General features: G+C 36.3%; 1 protein-coding gene, 2 long non-coding RNA genes and 1 other non-coding gene across 4 annotated transcripts; 3 read left to right on the forward strand and 1 right to left on the reverse strand.

The window, feature by feature from the left end:
* The first annotated feature begins 552 nt into the window (after positions 1-552).
* Positions 553-2,549, forward strand: LOC110939459. The gene is made up of 3 exons (XR_002592270.2): positions 553-681; positions 1,313-1,402; positions 2,340-2,549. It is a non-coding gene; the product is annotated as an uncharacterized LOC110939459 (long non-coding RNA).
* A 2,172-nt stretch (positions 2,550-4,721) lies between these two features.
* LOC118492839 lies at positions 4,722-4,828 on the forward strand. The gene has a single exon (XR_004894840.1). It is a non-coding gene; the product is annotated as a small nucleolar RNA R71 (small nucleolar RNA).
* Positions 4,829-7,734: 2,906 nt separating this feature from the next.
* LOC110939458 (long-chain-alcohol O-fatty-acyltransferase) lies at positions 7,735-9,015 on the reverse strand. Its single transcript, XM_022181061.2, has one exon. The coding sequence runs from the start codon at positions 8,932-8,934 to the stop codon at positions 7,852-7,854; it is 1,083 nt and encodes a 360-aa protein (XP_022036753.1). The 5' UTR covers positions 8,935-9,015; the 3' UTR covers positions 7,735-7,851.
* Positions 9,016-10,845: 1,830 nt separating this feature from the next.
* On the forward strand, positions 10,846-11,259 carry LOC110939457. The gene is made up of 3 exons (XR_002592269.2): positions 10,846-10,899; positions 11,013-11,069; positions 11,187-11,259. It is a non-coding gene; the product is annotated as an uncharacterized LOC110939457 (long non-coding RNA).
* Positions 11,260-19,672: the final 8,413 nt, after the last annotated feature.

Consider the following 19,672-nt stretch of genomic DNA (forward strand, 5'->3'; position numbering starts at 1 on the left):
GTTATTGAAGTTTAAAGTCAAACAATTTACTTTCTCTTTGACTTTCGCTTTAGCTTTAGCTTCTGACCATTTTGGTCAAGGTAAAGTTCAATCCGAACTTTCCTACATGATCGTAATAACATTGGTATGATCCCTCTGTGACCATGTGTAACACCCCGAAAACGGGTTTGGTAATCAAACCCCGTTAATACTAAAAGGCGGGTAAAATACTGTTGGCGCTAAAAGTAACCCAGAAAATATTAGGATTTAAATCAATAAACCTAATATTATATAAAACGTGAGTAAAAGCTTTTAAGAAAATAAAGTTTACAAGAAGCCCGGGTTAACGGGACTTAAAATAAACTTAGTCATAAATATTCCTAAACGCACTAAATTAACTAGGAGTGTTTAACCTAGTTAATAAGAGGAATATGGGTTTAAAATAAGTAGGTTGTAACCTACTTAATATTAACCAAACAGGAGGGACCAAAGTTAGACAATTGGAAAAAGGGTTAGTTTATAAAACAAAAAGAAAATAAAACACCACACACACTAAGTGTGTGTGTATTCTAATCGATCAGGAGACAAGCTCCATGGGAGCTAACCCTAAACTCAACAAAACCTTCAAATTGGAGGATCAATCGAAGGCCAAATTCGGATTTGAATACATAGAAACGATCACCAAGTCAAGGGGATCGTAAGGTATGTCGAATTTCTAACATTCATGAAGTTGTGAAAATTTGTTAACCTTGCATGATGCGATCTATGTATGAATCATAGAGGCTATGGCCGAATTAATGAAGTGTTATTGCTTAGGAACAAACCCTAAGTAGAAATTGAAGTAAAATTTGCTATGATTTGAATAAATTGATGATTTACCACACTTAGACAAGTGGGTTTTGATGATGTAGAGAAGATGATGATATACACTTAAACAATTTGCAGGTTTAAGTATTTGATCATAAGTGATAGTGGTTGAATTTTGATGTTAATCTTGGTAAAAATGACTAGTTATGAACTAGTTAGCAAATGTGTAGAATTATGCCCATTAGATGTTTGTTAAAATGCGTAAATGAGAAGTAAAGTGTTGAAATTCAAGTGAAGCGCGTAATTGGCAAGCTTGACTAATTACATGAGATATAGGATAAAACGGGTTCTAATTATAATGTTGATTTGCCTTAATCGTGCATATTATATGATTAAAGTTAGTTGACTTTATAAAGTCGAACTAACCTATGATGAAGTCGAATAGAAGTTTCGACATAAAATCCGTAAGATGAAATAGTCATAATAATGATGACTAATCTAATCATCTTACGAATTATGATGCTAGTTTGACTCTTGACAAGCTAGATGGAGGCTTGGGGAAAGAAGCGGGTCAAACAGATCGTATACGCGGAAAAGAGCATAACCCGGATACAAGGTAAGTAAAGCTTACATTCTAATTATTTAATACCTATTGGTTTGACCGGTCATGAATAGTAAGTCTTGTTTTAAATTATGATGTTCCGACATGGCAAGTGCGGTCCGGAACAAAAAACAATGGTCATAAATCATGTTTAATGGATAAAAAGTGAAATATGCGAATCTTTGGGTCAAAGGACTCTATATGGGTCTTTGCCGGAAAATGATAATCCGAGGGGTAAAACTCGGAATATATAGATATCCACGTTAAATCCAACACACATATAGTTGTGGTGGAAGATTACTTGATAAGAAATGTAGGAATAAGATGCTAGAAATGAATGAAAGCGATTTCAAGCTTTAAAGTGCTTAAATACCCTTAACGGGTCAAAATAAGCATACGAGCGAAAACGGGTTTAAATTGTGTAAGAAACCTGTGATTAGAACCTAACATGGTAGATAACATTAATTTGAAGATGTGCATGTGAAATATGGATCAAACAAATATGTCTGTTTGATAAAATGCATAAACGGGTTAAAATTCGGTAAAAAGGTAATGGGTCGAAGGTTAGAAGTCTCAAAACTTATTATGTCGGATGTTGGATTTTAACTCCATAAGATGGAGAATTAAATTACGGACACATAGGAAAAAGAATCGGGTAAAACGGATTAAAAATGAATGAGTTATGCTCGTTTCCGTGAAATCGAATCTTGTTGGGAATTATGCAGCACCAGCAACAACAATCTGTCGAAACAAGACCGTGGCGTAGCGCCACGGACAGGCATGAAACCCGTCGCACGACACGACGGGTGGTGGCGTCACACGAGCACCTCCGTGGCGTAGCGCCACCGCCCAACAGTGTGGATTTTTCTTGTTTTGTTACGTTTAAGCTCGAAACTTGTTTATACTCGATTATTAAAGTGTCAACTAATTATTTACATGGTTTTGACCGTAGGTGAAGATGGACCTAATCCGGATGAAGATCAAGCGGCGAGCAAGAACCGAACACACGTTAAATGAAGCTTCCGCGTCAAATCTTGATTTGTGTTGTTATAAGTGAATTATGTAAACACTTATAAATTGTTTTTGAAATGTTGTAAACATTTGGGAATGTTGGTATAACAAGTTTTTGTAAAGTCACATTTTAGCATAAAAATGTGTATCTTATTATTAAAATATTAATAAAACCAGACGGGCGTTACAAGTTGGTATCAGAGCTCAAGGTTAAAAAGAATAAAGTGTTCAGTTTGAGGCTTGATCGCAAATCCGGTAAGTACATGTATGTTAATGGTTTAGCATGTTAAAGTGTTGAAAACAACACATAGGGTTATCGTGTAATACACGTTACCCTAATTAAAATGATTGATATAGTTGACGAAAATAAGCGCGTTGACACGTATAGTAGAAAAAGCCTTGTATTATAATACGGGCGATTATTGAAGTTGATATTATTAACTCTTGTAAATGTTTAAGTTGAAGGACACTCGCATCTAAAGATAGCGGGAGTCTAACAAATTGTGGACTTGACGGAGGAACGGTCCAAAGTACGACAAGTAGAACATGCTCACCAAGGACCTAAATCGCTTAGCGATCGCGAACAAGGCTAATGGCAAGAAAAGCCTGTCAGGGCAAGCGTTACCAGGTGCACATTTTAAATTTAATTGCACATATAGTAATATGCAACAAATACGTAGAGATTGAAAGTTGCATATGTAGTGAATAGAAAACCTATCCGGGATATTGTTTCCAAGAGAAACGAATAGAGGCATTACTTACATGGGGTGTAATGTGAAAATTATAAAAAGGTCATGTATACCAGGTGTTGATCGCTTACTCTGGCCAAGTAAGTGGTGAGCACGTGGTACCATGAACTTTTTATGATGGACATACTTATATCCGATGTAGTAAGGACAGGGTAAATGGGACAAATTAAAAGGTACCCAAATGAATCAAATGAGCAAAATATTTGATAATAATGTAAACGCACAGCCGAGTGACGGAAGCGTATTACAATAGGATAATGAGCCCGAGTGAAGGGACAAGGATTAATGTAAAATGATTAAGATATGCTTTGGGAGGGAGTGTACTTACACTCGAACCCGGAAAAATCCAAACATGTAAAATGATTAAGATATGCAATGGGAGGGGGTGTACTTACACTCGAACCCGGAAAACACAAACATGTAAAATGATTAAGATATGCAATGGGAGGGGGTGTACTTACACTCGAACCCGGAAAATACAAGCATGTAAAATGATTAAGATATGCAATGGGAGGGGTGTACTTACACTCGAACACGGAAAATACAAACATGTAAATTGATTAAGATATGCATCGGGAGGGGGGTGTACTTACACTCGAACCCGGAGAATACAAACATGTAAATTGATTAAGATATGCATCGGGAGGGGGTGTACTTACACTCGAACCCGGAGGATACAAACATGTAAATTGATTAAGATATGCATCGGGAGGGGGTGTACTTACACTCGAACCCGGATAATACAAACATGTAAAATGATTAAGATATGCATCGGCCGGAGGGGGGTGTACTTACACTCGAACCCGGAAAATGCAAATATGTCTCTTAACGGGTGATGTGCGTGTAGTGTAATATATTTTTGGTATATATTTTAAGCCATTTTTACACTTTTTAGCCAAGTTTTAAATTTATAAAACAGGATATTTACTAACACTAAACACACATATGGGCAAGTGCACCTATCGTGGACGTAGTATAGTGTTGGTAAGATACCGAGGTCGTCCAAGGACACAAGAGCTTTTAGTACCGGTTTATCCTCAACGTCTAATCAAATCAAAATGTTAGAAAAGATTTTTAAACTAAGAAAATAAAACTAACTAAATTTTCATGTGGTTGTAGGACCCGATGGCCTAGGTTGGAGGACCCGATGGCCTTGGTTGTAGGTGCCAGTTGGAGGACCCGATGGCCTAGGTCTATTATCAATGTAGTTTACCGATTCTTGTTGATCGTCTGTTTCTTTCATACAACTCCAATTTTCATGTGGCCCACCACACCCTTCACAAGCCATAACCGAGACCGTTTTTGTTATTTCCAATTTTTTTATTTTTGAAGAAAGGGCCTCGATTTGGGCTTGTAAAGAAGTGATTTCATCAACCTTATGGGCGCTCGGGGCAATGGATTTATTGCCTCGGGGAGTGTGCCACTGAAAATTGGTTTGAGCAATTTCCTCAATTTGATTATATATTTCATGCGGGCGACGATTACCTAAAAGTCCCTCGGAGCTAGAGTCCAGTGTTTGCCTTGTGTGTGGCAACAGCCCATTATAGAAAGTGGACACTTGTTGCCATATCGCAAGGCCGTGATGTGGACACTTTCGCAATAGCTCCTTGAACCTTTCCCAAGTTTCATATAAGGATTCCCCGTCCTCTTGTGAATATGTATTCATTTCAGTCATTAATTTAGCCGTGTTAGCGGGATGGAAATACTTATATAGAAATTTTTGGGCTAGTTCATCCCAGGTATTTACCGATCCAGCTGGGAGGGCGTTAAGCCAAGCTTTTGCTCGGTCTTTTAGTGAAAAAGGAAACATTCGGAGGCGGATGGCGTCATTTGATGCTCCATTGATCCGAAAGGTATCACATATATCTAAGAAATTAGTAATATGTAGATGGGGATCCTCGTCCGCAAGCCCATGGAAGGTTGCGGAGTTCTGAAGCATCTGTATCAAATGCAGCCGAAGTTTGAAGTTATTGGCTTCAACATTCGGTGCATTGATAGCGGCGCCGAGATTACCTATGGTGGGTCGTAGATAATCCATGAGGGTACGTTGGTCCGCCATTGGAAGTGGGTTCCCCGAAACCTTCTCTTGGTTTTTGGCTTTTAGTCTTTTCTGAGAAAGCGTTCGGGTTCTTCTAGAGGTTCTTTTATGTCCTTATTAGAATTGGAGCTCATACACTACGTAGGGTTGGCGTCTGGTTCCAAGTCCTGCAACAAAAACAGAAAAGAATGCTGGTCAGAAGGTTCACCACGGCCCCGTGCTCAGTGAACACGGCCCGTGGTCGGAGTTACAGTGATTGTTTTCCAGATCCCAGTTACTGGAGAGTTGGACACGGCCCCGTGTTGCACCGACACGGCCCCGTGGTCAGCCTTCTGTAACTTGGAAAACTAAAAACTTCCAGTAACAACGCTGGGCACGGCCCGTGCTGAGCTCTGCAGAATCTGAAAAACTAAGAAAATCCTAAAAAAATTAAAAAGAAAATTAAAAAAAATGATTAGGCCGTTGATTCCTAACTTTCTTAAAATCCTTGTGTCACCGGCAGTGGCGCCAAAAACTTGATGTGCTTGTAGTGTAATATATTTTTGGTATATATTTTAAGCCCTTTTTACACTTTTTAGCCAAGTTTTAAATTTATAAAACACGATATTTACTAATACTAAACACACATATGGGCAAGTGCACCCATCGTGGACGTAGTATAGTGTTGGTAAGATACCGAGGTCGTCCAAGGACACAAGAGCTTTTAGTACCGGTTTATCCTCAACGTCTAATCAAATCAAAATGTTAGAAAAGATTTTTAAACTAAGAAAATAAAACTAACTAAATGCTGAAAAATAAAAAAAACAAAAAAAAAAAACAGACAGACAAGATGAATCACTTGGATCCGACTCGTGTATTAATATAACCTTTGATTATTTTCGCACTTTTGCACTTGTTTAAGAGATTGTCTTAGTTATTGTAGTATGCCCCTCTTTTGAAGGCGACGTTACCCTCAACCCAGTAGTTTGAGTCAGCAAGGATACAATCCTAAAGGGTCGGATTATTGAAAGATAATGAATTAAGTTATTAATGCAAATTATGGTAGGCCCCTCTTTTGGAGGTGACGTTACTCTCGACTAAGTAGTCTGAGTCAGCAGGGATACAGTCCTAAATAGCCGGGTTATAGCATTAATAGTAGTTAACTTATGAGGGGGTCAAAGAGTTTGGATCCCCGCCATCCAATACCTTTGGGTATTGAAGGAGATCCTACTAAATTTGACCCAGGTCTCTTGCAGGACCTCTAAACGCTGAACAAGGGCAAGACCTTTACCAAACTGTTCCCTTAACCCCCGACCAGGTAGCCAACATACCTCCATATAGACCGTGGAGATATGAATGGTGAAAATCTTTTATTTTATATAGACAGTAAAATAATGCCAAGACACCACGGACAAACGATAAGGAAAAGTCACCTTCAACATATTAAAGTCATTAATACAAAATCAAATAAAAAGTGCAAAAGATTAAAAATAAAAAGTATTATACTAAACACTTGTCTTCACCAAGTGATGTAAGAGACTTAGGCAAACATGGCCTTGATTGTCAAGAACTCTTACGATCAATCTTGGATCCCGAGACGACTCACACACTCTATGATGGACAATGGATGATGGTGGTGGATGATGGTGTTGTGATGGTGGTGGGTGGTGGATGAAGTGTGAGAGAGGTGTTGTGCCAAGGGATGAGTTGCAATGAAGCCAATCACTCCTATTTATAGGCTGAACAGAGGCCTGGGCACGGCCTCGTGTCCGCTGGGCACGGCCACGTGCCCGTCTGACACTATCTCTCCTCATTAATTGTAATTCGCAATTACAATTAATGCGTCTGCAGTACTTTGGGCACGCCCCCGTGGTGAGCAATAGAAGCTTCTACAGGTTTGTCTTTTCTGTTGCTTCTTGGGCACGGCTCCGTGCTCGCTGAGCACGGGGCGTGTTCAGTCTTCTGCCTTCTCTGTGTTGCTTGGGAGGATGCTGTCGAGGGGTCGGGCAATCCACTTTTGTTCCTTTTCTTGTATTTATGTTAGATTTAGCTGCCTTTTTGCTTCTTTTGTTAATTTGAGCTCATTTAATCCTGAAAATACAAAAGGAAGACAAAAACACATTTTTTCCAACATTAGTACTTAAAAAGGGTTAGTTTTATGCCTCATTTGATGTAATTTATATGTTGCATTTTACACACATCAACGGGCGTTTTTGTAAAACGTCAAACTTGAGGACAAAGTTGGAATATAAAAGCGAAGCGAGGTCTTAATGTATACTGGGAGGGTTGCAATAATAACGACTTCGGTAAAACAACCGGTTGATGGGTAGGAATTTTAACGCATGTGTAAACCAAGAGGCGTGAACACAGGTTAAAAATCAAAAGACTTAGATTATGAGTTATGACTATGATGATGGCGATACCAAATTCTACCTAGGGCTTTTTCTAGTGATGGGTTGTGAGTTAATAATGCAAGATTTGAAAACAAAAGTTGCAAATCTGAACACAACCTTACTTTTTTTTAACGATAGAAGCTTTTGTTGATTATAAAAATATTTTACAAGCTTCTGGCTAGAGCATACAAATACATACTAAAAGTAGCATTTCTCATGATACAATGTAGCATTTCCCTTAAATTAATATTTCTCACCATTATTACTTCCGAGTTATACAAAACTAAAACTCATTCAAAGCCCCTTTAGACCCAACAATTTTAATATCATTGAGTGCTCATTTATAACCTTTGCATCCACCCCATTCCTCAACGGTTGTGCAATGAGCAACCAATCACCCGTCGCTACAACAAACGCCACCGTAACCGGCCCCGACACCATCCTATGTAACTGAAACCTGCCGTTAACCGCCTTCTTAACAGCCACCTCAACAGCCGTACACACCCCATGCAGTACAAAAAAACATGTCACCTCCCATGTTGGCCGAACACGCAATATATATAAATACATCAATTCATGCATGAGCCCCGACACTGCAAATGTCACAAAAATCGCCAACATCTGCCCACACAGCCTACCAAGAGTCGGCGTCCAGATTGCGCGAATTGGACTATACACACTAGCCCGAAGGATGCTAGACGACATAAGGTTCCAGCGGCGGCCCCAGAAATCCTGAAGCGATGTAGCCAGGTAAGGTTCATTGAATTGCGGTTCGATTTTGAAACCGAATCCGACAAAAATCTTAACCAAGAAAGCAGCGATGGCGAACCAAAACTCTAAACCAATGTACATATGGATAAAGTAGAAAACTATAACCACATCCCAGGGAAGGTTATCTTTGTACTTGTAAAAATGTAGCATCACATTGAGAATAACAGCTTTAACCGCCAACAGAATCGGTTTATGTGATGGATCAACTGAATCCGAGAGTTTGTTATTGGGTTGTTTAGGGTTGATTGGAAGGAGAGCAATGGCGATGAAAGGGAGGATTGGTAAGGGTGGTGTGGAAGATAAAGGGCCGCGGTTGAAGGCGAAGAGTAGGAGTTTGAAGTTACCGAGCCATATGAGGAAGAAGAAGGCGGGGAAGGCGAGATGGACGGTGGAGATTGGCAGTGGGAGGATGAAGAAGAGGGTGATGATGGGGAGAAGAGAGAGTAACCGCGGGACGCCATGCGATATCCGAGGTGGAATCAAGTAGCAATAACATATGGAAAAGATGGCGATAAGCCATAAGTTGATGAAGGTTTTGAGTTCTTCGTCAAGTTCCATATTTCCTTTGTGGAAAATTAACATGTTAAAACTATTGTATATATCCATTCGTTTGCATAGCACAAGTATACTCACCTTGCTTAGAATATAAAAGGGTGAGGGAGATCCGAGGTGTGGATTTGGATGGTTGAAGGGATGTTTATATCCTGTTCAATTAATTAAAAGGTTGCATGGGTGTTGATTTTTTGTTCGATTAATTAAAAGGTTGAATGAATGCGGGAAATGGGAGGTGGGGACTTGGACGGTGGGTGGGTGGGGATTTGATCAGAGATGGGTGTTGGTGGTGGGGTTAGAATTTTCATTTTCAAAACAAAACAAATAAATATTATATATATACAGATATAAAAGACTAATTATCCTTATGTGATCGAACTTAATTGATAATTTTAACTGGGTTAATGTTAAAGGACTTAGTGTGTAATGTTTTTAATAAAGAAAGAACCGTGACTGTAATTATTGAAGTTAAAGGTTATTCATTGCAATCTGATACAAATATAAAGTACGACAATTGTAATTTACCCTAGAAAATATTGTACCCATTCGTTTACATGGTACAGTAGGACATGGTGTTATAGGATGATATTTTGTCACAATAGTACAGCAATTTAAAAAAGAAATAAATAGGTAAATATGAAGTTACAAGTGAAAATACATAACGTACAAGTATACTTGCTTTTTCTGTTACATATTATCATTAGGGTGAGCGGGGCACTCCCCTAAGACGGGAGTCCCCTCTCTTACGCACACCGAATCAGGTTATGCTACGTCAACTCCCCTCTTAAACTCCCCTCACACCCCAATTTGATGGCGACATTCCCCTATTAGGTGACTTGTTTTTTTATTAAAAAAAAAAGAAAATGTTTTGATTGGTTGAAATAACAGATGGGCCCACCATCTCCTCCCTCTTCACGCGGTGACTTCTCCCCAATTCCCCTCCCTGCACCCCCTCCCCGCACCAACGACGGCGGTGTTCCCGCTAGGTGACTTGGGTCACCGAAAGGGGTTACCGCTGGTGCCCCGGATACCCTTAGCTTATCATAGAGGACATCTATCTATTATACTAAAGCAAAATAAAGGTTGACTTTTTGACTTTGATGTGGCTATTCTCTTTGGCCAGAGAATTGTGAAATTGGGCGCCATTCTCATATTCTACCTATTTCCTTCAATTTCCTTCAATTCCTTCAATTCTCTGCGCGGTTTCTTTAGATTATATATGGAAGGTTGCAATCTTATTCAATAATTGGAAGTTTTATTAGGAAATTATAGAACCGTCTCCAATTATATCGCCTATATACAAATTTTTTCTTTTAATCGGATGTTTGAAACGATCACTGAAGAAGCCTACTATGTTTTATGTTCATCATCAGACTTCGAAATACAAGGATCGGTAAGTTGGATTCCACCTCTGTATGTTAATTTTTAGTTTTTATTAGAAAACCCTAATTTTGTTGTATGATTTGTATGTTGTTGTTGATTTTAACGGATCCGCTAATTGTTTTTGATATGAGATTTTAACCAGTTGATTGTTGTAATTTGTCTGTTTATTGATGTTCTAATACACCGTAATGGATTTCTATTTGTTTCTGGTTAATCCTCTTTTCTTAGTTTTCCAGTTCATTCATTCCATCATAAACCCTAATCGCTTATTTTGATTATGTATACAGATTTATTATGTTGCCATGTTGTTACGGAGTTTGAAAATTTAATAAAACAGATTTTTTGTTCTGTTTATTTGAATATAATATTGTTCTAATTTCAATTTTTTTGTGTGTATTCTTATTTTCTTTGCAGATATGGAAGTTGGGTTTCTGGTTCATATGACGGATCCGTATAAATCTGAGTTGGTTAGGAACTCTGCTTTATTTGCCAATTTTATTTTGTTAGATGTTATAAAGTAATAGAAATCCATGAAATGCTATTACGAATTCGTTTCTCAAGTGTAGTATGGTTTTGTGCAGTTGTTCTGCTGACAGCAGGCTTCTCTTGAGTGGTAGCAAGGACTCTACCTTGAAGGTAACATTAATTTTGTTCATAATTGATTATAAATAATGAATAATCCAGATCAATTCTATAAATTTACAAGTACTGTTTTAATTTTCATGATCTTAAACATGTTATATATTTAGGTTTGGGATGTGAGGATACAGAAATTGAAGCAAGACCTTCCTGGTCATGAAGATGAGGTTATTATTTTTTTTTAATTTATATTGTTTTTCTTAAAAAAAAAGAAGGTTAACAAGAATAAAGGTCATTTCAACAAGATGATAATTATTATCATTCTTTTCTTTCAATTTGTTAAGGTTTTTGCTGTGGATTGGAGTCCGGATGGTGAGAAAGTTGCATCGGGTGGTCGGGATAGAGTTTTGAAGCTATGGATGGGTTAAAAAGTTAAGAAAGCTTTTTGTATGTACTTCAAGGTGTACATGAACCATCTATTGCTCTCATATGGGTTGTGTTTCGTTATTAAGCATCAAACGCTTTACGTTCTTAGTTACATGTTTCCATTGTAAAGAACAGACATATGTAGACACATAGATGTATTATATGCATTTGTTATGTTTAGAATTCAGTTTTAAGTGAATTACAGTGAAACATGATGTAGGGATGTGATGCATCGGTGCTTTTGGATCATACTGTCTTTATTGGGAGTGAGAAAGACACTCTACCAAATCAGTCTTTGAGGGGATTTATGATGTAATCCGATTAGAGCATCGGCCGATTCTCATTTTCATTCGAAATCTTCAATTTGCAAAGAGCACTGGAAAGAGCTTTCATTATACAACTTCACCTCATCTTCCTACACAGGTTTCCACTTTATTCAAATGTTGCCCGAAACTCATATCAAACCCTTTATTCCTTTCTAAACACCAATTGTTGATATCTTATCTTCTAGGGTTATAGATTGTTTATGGTTGAAAAGTCAAAGATTGGCAAGTCTCTTACAATCAGGTTTCTCTATGTTCATTTTGTTAATCTTTTTCAAGTGTTATTGTGATCTATATTTATTTGGAGTGATTATTTAGTTGCTAATGATAGCTACCGCATGTATTATCAGTGTCTTAAGTGACACGTTGTTAGGGTTCAGGTTTCTGTTTGTTTAAATTGAGTTAGGGTAGGGTTTGGGAGTGCTGAATTGGATTGGAACTTATGTTAGGAGCATTAAAGTATGGGTGCAATAAGTTAATAGGGTTCGACCTAATTATGTTTTTGAGTGGAATTCGTGGGTTCCAAAGAAGGTAGGAATTGTGGCATGGAGGGCTGTGAAAGAGAGAATGTTGACTATAATTTTGCTGCTTAGAAGGAGAATCCAGGTTCCCTCAAAAACATGTGTTGTTTGTGGTGAATACAATGAAACAAGCTAACATTTTTTTTGTTTCTTGCCCATTCGCCGAGTCGATGTGGCAGGCCACACTAGCAGTATTCAATACTACATTGACAAAAAAATGAACATTTTTATACAACTGGAGCTATTATCATAACAGGTAAAATGAGCGGAACCGAGTATTATCTAATCTTGAAGGAACATTGTCATTTTAATTTTGTCACCTGCTTCAGGATAACAAAAAAGCCGTTGGAAGGATTTCATATAATTGTGGATGCTGGCAATGGAGTTGGTGGTTTTTTTGCTGTAAGTTTTTTTTTTTAATCTAAAAACGGGAGTTATGTGCCAATTAGTTTGATTTTCTTTTCTTTTTTTTTTTTCAGGGGAAGGTGCTGCCTTTAGGTGATGTTACTTCTCCCAGTCAATTTCTAGAAACCTGATGATAATACGCTGTTTTTTAATATATTTTTTTGCAGGGAAAGGTGCTGCCTTCAGAGGAACTTAACTATGACCAGGTAATTTCCGTTAATTTTCTTTTGCAAAGTCACCAATATGCACCTCATTTAACGGGTCAATTCAGGCTTTAATTTTATTTGATATATGTAAAATATTAAAAAAAGACGTAGCAAAATATAAAATGGGTACAAGTTAAACGGGTCAAAATTAGTCTAACTTATATTAAAATTCGTATAATGTACTAAATTGTTCTATTTAAAAGAGATTAGATTCATAGATGTCAATAGTGGTAATAGCGCCCACTATAGCGCGTGCCGTAGCGTTGCGAGGTTTTGGCGTTATTCGCTGGTTAGCGACTAAATAGCTGAAGAATACCAAATTTTATGGTTTTTTTATTTTTATAAAAATTTAGTTTATTATATATGTAAAATTCTCTTTTATTTCAACTTAATATAAAAGCTTGCGAGTCGACACGAATTTCGACCTCCATATAGTGTTGAACATTTGATAGGTTAAATTCAATCTAATCAGCAGCTTTAGAGTTTGAGAAATGGAAAAAGGGATTTTAAAGTAGATGCTGAAAGTACTATAGAAAATGAAGTTCAATATGCCAACCATGGTTTGCTTTTTGATTTTGTTGAGTACATTAAGGTATGTCTTTGGTCTTATTAAATAATTTAACTTAATGTGTAAATTGTTTTCTTAAAGGTAATGGGTTATAAAATGATTTCATGATATCACGTACATGCTCTTCAATTTGCAGAAACAGAAATGTGTTCCACTGGAAGATCTTGCTGCAAAATTTAAAGAACTCAGGTGTGTTTTTGTGTTCTACTCAAAGTGCCAATGTGGTTTGTTTTACTTTCTATAAATTACAAGTGTGTATTTATATTTTGAAACAGTTGATAATTTTAAACAAATGTGTCACTTTTGATCATTTACTTTTATGTGGGTTGATTTGGGTCACCAAACTTCATCCAAACAACCTCATCAACCGTTTTGTTCAAAGGTTACGATTCTTATTTATTGTGATCTATATTTGTTTGGAGTGATTATTTAGTTGCTAATGATAGCTCATGAGTTGCCGAAATATGGTCTTAAGGTTAGGCTCACATATTATGTTGTAGGTAGGTATGTTCTAATCCAATTTTATTGTAACTTAACTACAATAATTACGAAATTAGAAAATTATTAGGTGAATTCATATGGGAAAGAACATAAACTTTTAGACAACCATCTTTCATATACGTGCTATTCTATTTTCTCAACTTCTAACCTGTCGTGCCTATGCCTATGTGAGCAACTGTTGTCGAAACGAGCATGCCAATGTTCATCGTCATTATTATTATTATAATTATATCCAGTTCCAATTGAATGAAAGTGATTGTTTACTGAAACAAAGTTGTAAACTTTGAGGGAAATTGACAACGACTTACTTAAAACAGACTTGGAGTCATTTTTATCTGGTTTAGGAAGTAAATCGAAGCCTTGGACCTTGGACTAAGTTTTTCAGCTTCTAAATCTAACTTGGCTATAATCGGTGATGAATTGTTGGTCGCTAACGAGTAGAAGAACTCCGAGACAAGTCTCTGCCAATTAAGGTGATTTTATATCTTTTTTCGATGTTATTTGGTTTTTACAATTGGGCGTTGATTCGATTTCATGGGTTCTATTCTTTCAGTTTTATAGGAACCCGAAAATATAATTTATAGAAGAATTCAACATTCAGATTATGCCAGCTGCATTTCAGGATTATTCAAATACTCCCTGTTGATTATGATTTTAAACTTGACATATTTACTTATAAGCGGGTCAGCTTACAACACATCAAAGGGGTAATTTGTTTATAAAAAAGGCTAAATAGGTTTGGGCCAAATGAGTTAAAAGTCACCCATTTTCATATTATAAAACCTAGAACCTTTTAATCGGTTAAAAGAAGACGGTTTGAATGCGTCAAAGTGTCAAACGGTTGAAAGTTGACGAAGTCTGTTTTAATGCACACAATTTCTAAAATTGTTTAATTCAAATGTTAAGATTATTATTGTATTAATATGGTTTTTGTAATACTATTTAACACAATAAATACTTATTAAGAACAAAATTGGACAAAAACATATAATGTGTTAAGCTTTCTACTTTGATTCATGATTTATTTTGTAAATGAATTCACTTAAAGTTTCAACCAGTTTTTTAGTTTTTGGCATGAAATTTGTGGACTTGGGATTAAACTCACATTGAATGTTTATTGACTGTTTATTTGCTGATATGTATTGTTGGGTTTGGTGGTAAATGCAGGTTATTGGACTTGGGTTTGACTTGAATGATGGCTAGAAGCTTGAAGTTTGTTGCTGTTGCGTATGAAAGCCGATAGAGTTTTGAAGATTGATGTTTTTTGTTTGAACTGTATTTAGTCTTGATTTTGGTTGTTTTCGTTTGGAATTTTGAATAGGTTTTATGTTTGTAATACTTGGGTTGTGTGTGGTCGTGAGTAGAGTTAGAAGTAGTAATTGTTATTTGTTAGAGTGGTTGGGGTAGGGGTTTGTTAAAACCCGTTCTGTAAGGCCTTAGGCGTTTTTGAGGTTGGTGTTCTTGGGGTATGTCTCGGAAGACCCAATGCTCTTTAGGTGTAACTATTATTTTTTAATTTTATTAATAGAGTTTTGACGGGGTGCCGTCCCCGTTTAGAAAAATAAAAGATTGAATTAATTACTTTAGTTGCATGCCTAATTTGAGATTTTCTTTGTAAATAGGCTTCCTTGATTTTTTTTATGGTATGGGATGAGTCGGGTTGGGTTGACACGCAAACACAACTCCGATCATCGGATATTTCAACTAGATACAATGTTGGGGCCTTTTTGTTTCTACTCTTAGGGGAATCATTGCTAATGTAATGTGGAAGGCCTTCAACACTAATTCGAGGTTGGATCATTATTTATTTTATATCTATGGGAAAATTATGTTTACGATCAATATACATAACTTTAGGATGTCAAAGAGAAGCACTCAGTTACTCTCTTATAGCTCAATATCATCAGGATGTAATAAAGTATTTACGTATTAAAGTATATTTTTTTTTGTTGTTTAGCCACCCGTGTATTACACGGGAACTTAGACTAGTACCATATAAATACATTTGATTAAAAGGAAAATGAATCGTTGTAGAATATTCTATTTACATGTCCTTCGTTAATTAAGGGTGAGGACAACACGAAGAACCTTCAATGCCAATTCTAGTCCAGTTTGTTTGAGTTGACTCAATGCACTTATTCCTCCACTTGGCACTCAAGAAGCAATCAACTCCTATTTTTATGTAAGCATTCATTCTCATCATGGGTCACTCCCTACATTCTGAATTAAAAAAATAACTTAGTTGGTACATAAGGTTATACTTTTTCTAAGTTATCTTATCCACCCTCGTATACATTCAAAAATAAGTTAAACTAGATTTATCACCCGCCGCAATGGCACCAATACCACACTAATACCATACCACCGCCAGCAACAATCAATACTGAAGTTATGGTGTATTAATGTAAAGAAATTAGACTGCAACGTAAAACATATAAAATAATAATTAAGTCGATTTAGGAACCCGCATGTTGTAACGAATCTGTCAACAGGGAAAAGATAGATGACGTAAAAACGTTGAACCACACACGCACGTTGAGCCGTGTTAACTCGCAAAATCTAGTACGAAGCGTAAAACGAAATGTTATAATGTTGAACCACACACACGTTACGCCGTGTTAACTCACAAAATTTAAAACGAAAAATCAGCGAAAAATGAAAAGTGTGGGGACCAAAGTTGAAAGTACAAAAGTTGTAAGGTTGAATTGTAAGAGATGAAAACTGTTTGTGTTATAAGTAGAAAAATAAATAGCTTTGGGTTAAAAATGAAACAACAATTTTTTTTTTCTTCTGAAAACCACCCTAAGCATAAGGTAAACACCTATATGCATACAAATGTTGTTTATTTATAGTTTGTTAATGATGAGAATGAGAATGGCTTTCATAGTACTACTATCCAATTTGCCAAGGGTCGTATTATTGGCACACCTGAATCATTAAATCGACACCTTCAATACAGGTCGTATAGGCCTATACGGGACGTATTGCCTTTTCAATTTTCAATAAAGACTGATGTGTTAGATTTTGTCTATGGACCTATGCAGGTCGTATAAGTCTGTATGGGTCGTATTGGTCTATACGGGTCGTATTGGTTGAGTTTTTTTTTATTTTTTTATATATTTGTTTATGGTTTTCTAAAAAATATTTATTTTTTTAAGAGTTAAATGCCATTTTAGTCCATGTGGTTTGGGCCATTTTGCCAGTTTAGTCCAAATGTTTCATTTTTAACCTCTGGGTCCAAAAAGGTTTCACAGTTGCCATTTTAGTCCACTGGGTTAATTTCATCCATTTTTTCTGTTAACGAGAAGGCCAATTTGGTCATTTTGTATGTAATTCTGTTAACTAAAAGGGCAATTCATCCATAAAAAAATGGCATTTAACTCTTTTTTTAAATAAATACTTCCTTAATTTTTTTAAGAATACCATGTACGATGTAGTATAGTATAGGTGAGGTATAGGTCACGTATGACCATATATAGGTGTAGTAAAGGTCTAATATATGTATCGTATAGGTTAATTTGTAATTTTAAAGGTATTTTGTTTGTCTAATGTATTTAAAATGTTTTTTGTTTGTTTAATGGATACAACACGTAAAGTAACCGGCAATATACGCCAAAATACGACACCGTATAGACATAATACCCCATAATACAGAACAATACGACAAGTAGAGACATACTACGCCATCATACATGATAACATGACACGTATAGACAATCTACACCCTAATACGACATTTACAGACTATAAACGTGGCAATACCAAACGTCACCGACACGACACCACACGACCCGTACGGACAATATATGCCATAATACGAAAAGATAATGACAATATACGTCATAATACGATATTTAACGACAAAATACGTCAATTAATGATACCGTACGAAGCGTATACATACAACACGACACAATAGAGTACAGGTGGATTCCAAACAAAATTACACGTAATCATAGAATACGATATCACACGGAACCGAAACGACTCGTATAGAAGGTACTCTTCATAAAATGACACGTAATGACAAAATACCACACGTATACGTATCGAAAAGGCAAAACCTAAAATTATGAAATTTTGATTTTACACCTATACGCATCGTATAGGTCAAAACTGGGTCGTATAGTACTCTAATACGAATCGTATAGACCGCCTGAATTCTAAAAAAAAACAAGGGGTTAATTGATAAATCGTGCTACCAACATTTGGGGGTCGAACCGTGCTAGTTAGAAAGTCAACAACAACTAAAACAGGAAAAAAGCGTAAAAGAAAAACACGGATTATAACACCAATTAACTGACGTGACATAAAACGTAGACGACCTTGCATTTATACCAACACGTATTAAAAAGTCGAAGGGGTCAAAAAGCTTTTAGAAAATGGAGGGACAAAAGTGTCAACTTTGAAACTCAAAGGGGAGCAAAGTAAACTTTAACTAAGTAACTCACATGATGTAAAACATAGAGAAACTCGCATTTATACCGAAAAGTATTAAAAAATTGAGGAGGACAAAAAGCTTATAGAAAATGAAGAGACAAATATGACAACTTTAAAACTTAAGGGAGTAAAATAAACTTTAACTGAAAGACAAAAAAGATTAAAAAAAGAAGAAGAAGAATTAGAAGAAACAACAGTAGCTAGGTGAAAGTGATAAAATCTTAGGCCGTGGGGTATGGGGCGGGGGTTTGGGCGTGGGTTGGGGTAAAACGCCTAAGACACCACCCCGGGTGGGCTTGGGTTGTGGCGTGGCCCCTTGGGGCTTGGCTTTCAAGCCGGGCGTGAGGCGGTTTGGCCAAGCTAGCTGGCGGACTATCATTTGCTCACCCCGCCACGTCAGGCTGTCACCACGCCACATCAGGCGGTCAAAATTTCAAATTTTGAATTTAAAATTCAAACGGTCCTCCCAATACCACAAAACCGCCACCCCGGTCTCCCAAAAACCCTCTATATATTTGAGCCAAGAGGACCGGGTGGCGGTGGCGAACATAGAGTTTCGAGGCAAGGAGCGAATGGCGTTCTACAAGATCGACTTTTTTGAAATTTATTTAACGCTCTAGGTTTATTTTGTAATTTTTATAAATTACGTAATTTTTAGGATTATGTAATTTTAAATTTTAATGAAGTTGTAGGTTTTTTTTTTATAAATGTTGTGTGATTTTTTTTAAATTTTTTGTAATTTTTTTTAATTTATGCCACCGGTGCACCCAACCCAAGCCCAACCCACGCCCCGCCATACCCCGCGGACACGTAACCAGACGGTGGGGGGCTCCCTTTACACGTGTCACCAAATGCCCAACCCAAGCCCCACCATACCCCATGGTCTTAGTGATAGAAGTGTAATTAACATTCTATCCTTGTGTAAATAATACACTGCAGATAAAATGATACCTTAAATGTTATATTTAGTAATGTAAGCAACAAATTAAAATCTTATAGATATATGCACTCTTATTAATTAAAACACTGAAGATACACATTATTTCTTTCTACCTTTTCAATCAATTTTATCCTCTAAAATAATATACAATTATATAAATATTGTTATAAATAGTAATTATATTTTTATAATAATAGATAACTTTTTTTTCTTTTATTTAATATATTATAATAGTTTATTATTATATTTACTTTTAATAACATATTTTTTATTTTTTCCCTTTTTCAAAACCATATATTTCCTATACCATTTTTTAATAATTCTTTTTTAGAACATAAATTAATTTATCGATTAATTTGATACTTCTTTAATAATTTACGTTTATAGCTTTTTTTCATAAAAACTTAAGTACGTACTTGTGCTTGATTCTTCCCCGACATTCTGTTATAAATTTTGTTAAAAACGAAGTTGTACACAAAATAAAGTATTTATTTAGTATC

Source organism: Helianthus annuus, chromosome 5, assembly GCF_002127325.2.
Source record: "Helianthus annuus cultivar XRQ/B chromosome 5, HanXRQr2.0-SUNRISE, whole genome shotgun sequence".
Classification (NCBI taxonomy): Eukaryota; Viridiplantae; Streptophyta; class Magnoliopsida; order Asterales; family Asteraceae; genus Helianthus; species Helianthus annuus.

Bases quoted from the DNA above. Each gene is read 5' to 3' on its own strand.
- LOC110939458 (XM_022181061.2), bottom strand. From the start codon at position 8,934: ATGGATATATACAATAGTTTTAACATGTTAATTTTCCACAAAGGAAAT.